Source organism: Taurulus bubalis (genome assembly GCF_910589615.1).
Source record: "Taurulus bubalis genome assembly, chromosome: 8".
Taxonomy (NCBI): domain Eukaryota; kingdom Metazoa; phylum Chordata; class Actinopteri; order Perciformes; family Cottidae; genus Taurulus; species Taurulus bubalis.
The window spans coordinates 28898950-28907465 of NC_136596.1; the positions used below are offsets into that span (position 1 = coordinate 28898950).

Sequence of the window (8516 nt, forward strand, 5' to 3'; positions counted from 1 at the left end):
GCGAGTCACCTCCAAGTCCCCAGCGAGTCACCTCCAAGTCCCTACTGAGTCACCTCCAGGTCCCTACTGAGTCACCTCCAAGTCCCCAGCGAGTCACCTCCAGGTCCCTACTGAGTCACCTCCAGGTCCCCACCGAGTCACCTCCAGGTCCCCACCGAGTCACCTCCAGGTCCCCACCGAGTCACCTCCAGGTCCCCACCGAGTCACCTCCAGGTCCCCACCGAGTCACCTCCAGGTCCCCACCGAGTCACCTCCAGGTCCCTACTGAGTCACCTCCAGGTCCCCACCGAGTCACCTCCAGGTCCCTACTGAGTCACCTCCAGGTCCCTACTGAGTCACCTCCAGGTCCCCACCGAGTCACCTCCAAGTCCCCACCGAGTCACCTCCAAGTCCCCAGCGAGTCACCTCCAGGTCCCCACCGAGTCACCTCCAGGTCCCTACTGAGTCACCTCCAGGTCCCTACTGAGTCACCTCCAGGTCCCTACTGAGTCACCTCCAGGTCCCTACTGAGTCACCTCCAGGTCCCTACTGAGTCACCTCCAGGTCCCTACTGAGTCACCTCCAGGTCCCCTTCCCTGGCTTCAGCCCCCGCGCGCTGCCCGCGTTAGGAGCGGTGGGTCTGGAGCGGCTGCAGCGGCTTGAAGCGCTCCCGCAGCGGGGATGGATGCGCTGCTGGGCGCTGCTCCGCGTGGAGGTGCGCGGTGTGTGTGCTGATGTGTGCGTGTGGAACATGCATGAGCATGCTCAGGGTCGTGCGTTGCCTACCGTTCACGGACTTGGCGTTGTTTCTCTCCGGGAAGTCGAACACATTCGTCCTCTTCTCAATCTCCATCCTCCTGCATGAGCTGATCCAGAGTCAGCCCGACGCCACGAAGAGACCTGCGGATGTGGAGACGTGCGCTGACAGCGACGGTGAGGGTGAGGGGTCTGAATGCGGGCTGTGCTTTGTCCGCGTCCTCCGCCTTGCTGGCTCACTGCTCGGACCTCCGTCCCATGATTTAGCCTTCTGCTCGCAGTCAGCGGGGAATAACTGGATCCACACCCCCAGGGGTGGTGCGTTCAGGGACCGCGCAAAGGGTGGAGGGTAGTGGTTTCGTTTTCATCCGAGTAGAAGAAGTAGCCGGACCAAATAATAATAATAATAATAATAACAATAATAATAATGCATTGTATTTGTATTGCGTTTTGAAAGGCACTCAAAGGCCCTTTACAGAAACAATAAAAGCAATAACAGTATAAACCAGGCACAGAGGTGAGATTATCAGAATCATAACAGTTTATTGCCAAGAACGTTACACATCAAATACATTTGACTAAATAATAAATAAACAAACACACAACAGCAATAAACAAAACAAAAGCATACATAAGCAGCATCACGGGTTACAAGCTGATTTAAATCTGATTGTGTAACTTCTGAATGAAGAAATGAAACCACCATGGAGGTGAAATGAAATGAAAAGTGTAATTCCAAAGCAATTAGTAGGCGACGAGGAACTATTATCTAAAAAGACTGCACCATTCTACATAAAAGCACCTATTAAGTCATGTTTTGTTCGTTTAACCTGATAACGTGGCATTACTCCCACGGGACCTGAAGGCAGCACGGACAAGGCGTTTATCCAGCAGAGGCCGGAGGAAACGCACAGGTGTTCCTAATAACTAGTGATGTGGCGTGTGACGTCAGTCCGCGTGCACGAGACAGGAGCCTGGGCCACAGTGAAGAGCATCCAACCCAGGAGACCTTAAGACCCTGAGGGGGACGGAGAGGAGGGAGAGAGAAGCTTTGGATGGACAGCAGCACAGAAAGCTAAATAAATGAACATTGACAAATTAAAGTTCAGTCCAACAGTTCCATTGCCAGCAGAAGCACCGCGGATACTTCCTGAGGCAACAGTAGACTTTGCATTACTTAAAAAGAAGAGCAAGGATAGAGGGGTACGTTTAATGTGCAGACAATACAGACACACGTAGACAGTTACCACATGCCCAGGTGCATCAAACACTCTAGGATCCACATGATGGTCTGACAGTTCTTATGGATTCTGCACATGTGGGTTAAGGGAAATAAAATGGCGGAGAGAGCGGTGAAAGAAGCCACAAAGAGTAGTGGCTCAAAAGTTAAAGTCACCTTCAGTAAGTCAGAGGCCAAGGGGATTATTACAATGAGGTTAAAGGAAAGGTGGCAGAAGCAAAGGGAGGATGACAGAAAGGATGAGCATCCATTAAGAGATCCTTTAAAAATGGTTATTTAATACATATTCAATAAAATATAGGTGTAAGTTCATACACTGAATTATATGTATTCTATATTAAATCAGACACTGGTGGCCCAGCGCTGTGTATTACATCTTTTTTTCAACCCAAAATGCTTTGCACTGGTCAGGGGTTCTTGGCTCAAAGGATATTTCACAGGGTTACATCACTGGGAAAAGGTTGAGAACCCATGTTCTACACCGTCAGGGTCTGAGAACCAAAGGAGGCAGCTGGAGAACTGGAAGAGGAGGTACGGTCTGATATGAGGTTCTGCAGGTAACTCTAGTGCTATAAAGCACTACGGCAGTACCTTAGGGTAACAAGGATTATAGAGAACATGAGCCCTTTGTTTTGGTTGTTTTGTATTTAGTAGTGTTATTTGTTGAAAGGGCAAGTCATCCTGATCCACTCCATTCCAGTTGGTGGCCAACCGCCAATAAACCTTAAAGAAGAAGAAGAGACAGGAGCCTGACCCTTACCCAGCTAAAGGAACCCAGCGACAGGAAACCCAGCAAAAGGAACCCAGCTAAAGGAACCCAGCTAAAGGAATCCAGCTAAAGGTACCCAGCTACAGGGAAAAGGAACCCATCGACAGGGAACCCAGCTAAAGGAACCCACCGACAGGGAACCCAGCTAAAGGAACCCAGCTAAAGGAACCCAACGACAGGGAACCCAGCTAAAGGAACCCATCGACAGGGAACCCAGCTAAAGGAACCCAGCTACAGGGAACCCAGCTAAAGGAACCCAGCGACAGGGAACCCAGCTAAAGGAATCCAGCAAAAGGAAACCAGCTAAAGGAAACCAGCTACAGGGAACCCAGCTAAAGGAACCCAGCGACAGGGAACCCAGCTAAAGGAATCCAGCAAAAGGAAACCAGCTAAAGGAAACCAGCTACAGGGAACCCAGCTAAAGGAACCCAGCGACAGGGAACCCAGCTAAAGGAATCCAGCAAAAGGAACCCAGCAAAAGGAAACCAGCTACAGGGAACCCAGCTAAAGGAACCCAGTAACAGGGAACCAAGCAAAAGGAACCCATCTAAAGGAAACCAGCTACAGGGAACTCATCTAAAGGAACCCAGCTAAAGGAACCCAGCTACAGGGAACCCAGCTAAAGGAACCCAGCTACAGGGAACCCAGCTAAAGGAACCCAGTAACAGGGAACCCAGCAAAAGGAACCCAGTAACAGGGAACCCAGCTAAAGGAACCCAGCGACAGGGAACCCAGCTAAAGGAACCCAGCGACAGGGAACCCAGCAAAAGGAACCCAGCTAAAGGAACCCAGCTAAAGGTACCCAGCTACAGGGAACTCATCTAAAGGAACCCAGCTAAAGGAACCCAGCTACAGGGAACTCAGCTACAGGAACCCAGTAACAGGGAACCCAGCTAAAGGAACCCAGCTAAAGGTACCCAGCTACAGGGAACTCATCTAAAGGAACCCAGCTAAAGGAACCCAGCTACAGGGAACTCAGCTACAGGAACCCAGTAACAGGGAACCCAGCAAAAGGAACCCAGCTACAGGGAACCCAGCTAAAGGAACCCAGCTACAGGTGACCCAGCTAAAGGAACCCAGCTAAAGGAACCCAGTAGCAGGGAACCCAGCAAAAGGAACCCAGCAACAGGGAACCCAACTAAAGGAACCCAGTGACAGGGAACCCAGCTACAGGGAACCCAGCTACAGGGAACCCAGCTAAAGGAACCCAGCTACAGTGAACCCAGATACAGTGAACCCAGCTAAAGGAACCCAGTAACAGGGAACCCAGCAAAAGGAACCCAGCTAAAGGAAACCAGCTACAGGGAATTCATCTAAAGGAACCCAGCTAAAGGAACCCAGCTACAGGGAACCCAGTTAAAGGAACCCAGCTACAGGGAACCCAGCAAAAGGAACCCAGTAACAGGGAACCCAGCAAAAGGAACCCAGCGACAGGGAACCCAGCTAAAGGAACCCAGCGACAGGGAACCCAGCAAAAGGAACCCAGCGACAGGGAACCCAGCAAAAGGAACCCAGCGACAGGGAACCCAGCAAAAGGAACCCAGCGACAGGGAACCCAGCAAAAGGAACCCAGCGACAGGGAACCCAGCAAAAGGAACCCAGCTAAAGGAACCCAGCTAAAGGTACCCAGCTAAAGGTACCCAGCTACAGGGAACTCATCTAAAGGAACCCAGCTAAAGGAACCCAGCTACAGGTGACCCAGCTAAAGGAACCCAGTAACAGGGAACCCAACAAAAGGAACCCAGAGACAGGGAACCCAACTAAAGGAACCCAGCGACAGGGAACCCAGCTACAGGGAACCCAGCTACAGGGAACCCAGCTAAAGGAACCCAGCTACAGGGAACCCAGCTACAGGGAACCAAGCTAAAGGAACCCAGCTACAGGGAACCCAGCTACAGGGAACCCAGCTAAAGGAACCCAGTAACAGGGAACCCAGCAAAAGAAACCCAGCTAAAGAAAACCAGCTAGAGGGAACTCAGCAAAAGGAACCCAGCTAAAGGAACCCAGCTAAAGGTACCCAGCTACAGGGAACTCATCTAAAGGAACCCAGCTAAAGGAACCCAGCTACAAGGAACTCAGCTACAGGAACCCAGCTACAGGGAACCTAGCTAAAGTAACCCAGCTACAGGGAACCCAGCTAAAGGAACCCAGCTACAGGTGACCCAGCTAAAGGAACCCAGTAACAGGGAACCCAGCAAAAGGAACCCAGCTACAGGGAACCCAGCTACAGGGAACCCAGCTAAAGGAACCCAGCTACAGGGAACCCAGCTACAGTGAACCCAGCTAAAGGAACCCAGTAACAGGGAACCCAGCAAAAGGAACCCAGCTACAGGGAACTCATCTAAAGGAACCCAGCTAAAGGAACCCAGCTAAAGGAACCCAGCGACAGGGAACCAAGCTAAAGGAACCCAGCTACAGGGAACCCAGCTAAAGGAACCCAGTAACAGGGAACCCAGCAAAAGGAACCCAGCGACAGGGAACCCAGCTAAAGGAACCCAGCGACAGGGAACCCAGCAAAAGGAACCCAGCTAAAGGAACCCAGCTAAAGGTACCCAGTTACAGGGAACTCATCTAAAGGAACCCAGCTAAAGGAACCCATCTACAGGGAACCCAGCTACAGGAACCCAGTAACAGGGAACCCAGCAAAAGGAACCCAGCTACAGGGAACCCAGCTAAAGGAACCCAGCTACAGGTGACCCAGCTAAAGGAACCCAGTACTGTATGCATTGACCATCTCACAGACTGTATTCAGAGTGTATGCATAGACTGTCTCACAGATTGTATTCAGACTATGCATAGACTGTCTCACAGATTGTATTCAGACTATGCATAGACTGTCTCACAGACTGTATTCAGACTGGATGCATAAACCGTCTCACAGACTGTATTCAGACTGTATGCATAGACTGTCTCACAGACTGTATTCAGACTGTATGCATTGACCATCTCACAGACTGTATTCAGACTGTATGCATAGACCATCTCACAGACTGTATTCAGACTGTATGCATAGACCATCTCACAGACTGTATTCAGACTGCATGCATAGACTGTCTCACAGACTGTATTCAGACTGTATTCATAGACTGTCTCACAGACTGGATTCAGACTGTATGCATTGACCATCTCACAGACTGTATTCAGACTGTATGCATAGACTGTCTCACAGACTGTATTCAGACTGTATGCATAGACCGTCTCACAGACTGTATGCATTGACCATCTCACAGACTGTATTCAGACTGCATGCATAGACTGTAATGTTGTAACTAATGTTTTTGTGCTTAGTTTTTACTTGCTCGAAATGTCCTCTTGATGTTAGACAGTGTTATTAGTACACCATAGCATATCATTATTGTATAAAATGATTAAGGTGGACTCATGATGAGAATACAGAGAATCACACACAATTTATTTTCATTGCTTCAATTGATAGAATTTCTGATTATGAATAACACATACATACATACTGATCCGCCCATACACAGATTCACACACACATATTCAATCTCTTAGTTCTATATGGTAATCTACACATATATGTACACATATAGTACATGATACATAAGCGCATACAGTACATATATCCTCATAAATATCTATTCATTCGTATCAATTAGATACTCTTTGGGCTTTCGCTGGTCATTCAATGATGCATTCCATTAAGCCTACTCCCAGCAGGCACATTTAAAGAAATATAATCTGATTGATTGGGGTGATGAGGCACTTAAAATTAGCCGATACATTTTCCCTACACTTACGCCTTTAACTTGTCTGTAATATTTTGCCACGCTTCTTGTCTAGCCCTCGCAGCGGTGGCAGTGTCTTTGCTATGATTATGGTCTTGACTTCCTCATGCGTTCATGATCTCCTACTCGTCAGCAGAGAAAAGAGGCTCTTCCTTTGAGTTTATTTGCCATTGTTCTGTTAGAACATCATGGTTTCTTTTGAAGTAGGACGGGCACGCACAATTATCCTGATGACTGAAGTCTGGTTCCAATTAAGGAGATTGTTTGAGCCTTCATCAGCCTTTGAGAAACCTAGATAGCCTGACTTCAATCATCGGGTTAATTTAAGTTGGCTAATGGGACATTTGATTGACGAACCACGTACGAGGAACGGGGCCCAGGTCAGGACTTCCGATCAAGCTCTCTCTAAACTAACGAAAACAGAACAATTAGTTTCAGTTGATTATACACTATGTAACATAGTTATGAATAGCACATTCCATTTCACCCCTAAACCCTTCACACTAGTTATTTAAAGCTGTTGTATGTCACATGGAACCTTTCTTTTCTTTCATAGAGCCTTTAGGTCAGAGCATAGAACCCTGAGATCAGAGAACCCTGAGGTCAGAGCATAGAACCCTGAGAACAGAGCATAGAACCCTGAGGTCAGAGCATAGAACCCTGAGGTCAGAGCATAGAACCATGAGGTCAGAGCATAGAACCCTGAGGTCAGAGCATAGAACCATGAGATCAGAGCATAGAACCCTGAGGTCAGAGCATAGAACCCTGAGGTCAGAGCATAGAACCATGAGGTCAGAGCATAGAACCATGAGGTCAGAGCATAGAACCCTGAGGTCAGAGCATAGAACCCTGAGAACAGAGCATAGAACCATGAGGTCATAGCATAGAACCCTGAGGTCAGAGCATAGAACCATGAGGTCATAGTATAGAACCCTGAGATCAGAGCATAGAGCCATGAGGTCATAGCATAGAACCATGAGATCATAGTATAGAACCCTGAGATCAGAGCATAGAGCCATGAGGTCAGAGCATAGAATCCTGGGATCAGAGCATAGAATCCTGGGATCAGATAACCATGAGGTCAGAGCATAGAACCCTGGGATCAGATAACCCTGAGGTCAGAGCATAGAACCATGAGGTCATAGCATTTTGGATTTTTCCTAAATTCTAAATTACAACAATAATATTGTTTTTTTTAATTATATTTTCGTCCATGTCAGTATTTTCACAATGCTGACACAGACATCTGGAATGTGGGAAGAAAAGTTATGTAAATCTGAAAAAGTAAATCACTTACTCTTTCAGTGACATGCTAATTTACATAACCATGTTAACATTTTGTAAGAAAACCAGGAAAAACTCACAAAATATATAAATGAAAAAAAAGTTTTGTGAATTAGTCTGACATCTGAAACAGTAAATCACTTACTGTTTCAGGGACAGACTAGTTTACATAACCTTCTCTTATTTATAACCTGGACCACCCGGAGAAAAAGGATCACCCGAATCCTCCGGGGGGAGACGGCTTTCAGCCTATCGGCAGCCTGCACAGGATAGCTGAAGTCCATGTGCTCCATCGGGTGGAACGTCGTCACAACATTATGTCGGGCGACTTGCCCAGGTCTCAACCTCATCTCTGCACCTAACCCTTTCTTTTTAGCACAAAAGGGTTGGTGTGATCACAGTGGAGGTTCCCTCTGGGTCTGTGTATCTGGAGCTGTGTGTAGTGGAGGCCATGTCCATCAGTAAATCCCTCAGAGCATCGTGGTCTTCGGTGGAATCATATGGGGAGGAGACGATCATCAGATCATAAGCCTCCTGCACATATGCGCTGGTGTCCATGTGCTCTGTCAGGTGCCACATTGTGATGAAGTCGTGCCGGAGAGCTTGGGCAGGTGTGAGTCTCATTCCGCATCAGGAGAGAGCAACCATTCCAGAAGGTGTGAAAACGCCATCGTGTCTTCACGTTCAATAAAGTCTGTTGGTCTTGGCTGCGACTTTATTGCTTCTTCCAAGTTCCCCA

At 48.1% G+C, this 8516-nt stretch overlaps 1 protein-coding gene across 1 annotated transcript in view; it reads right to left on the reverse strand.

The window, feature by feature from the left end:
* Positions 1-832, reverse strand: part of nr6a1a (nuclear receptor subfamily 6, group A, member 1a) — a gene marked incomplete at both ends in the record, with an annotated part of 79251 nt that extends 78419 nt beyond the window's left edge. Inside the window, one exon of the mRNA XM_079222802.1 lies at positions 766-832. Within this exon, the coding sequence (XP_079078928.1) occupies positions 766-832 (67 nt within the window). The remainder of the gene's footprint in view (positions 1-765) is intronic.
* Between the last annotated feature and the right edge of the window lie 7684 nt (positions 833-8516).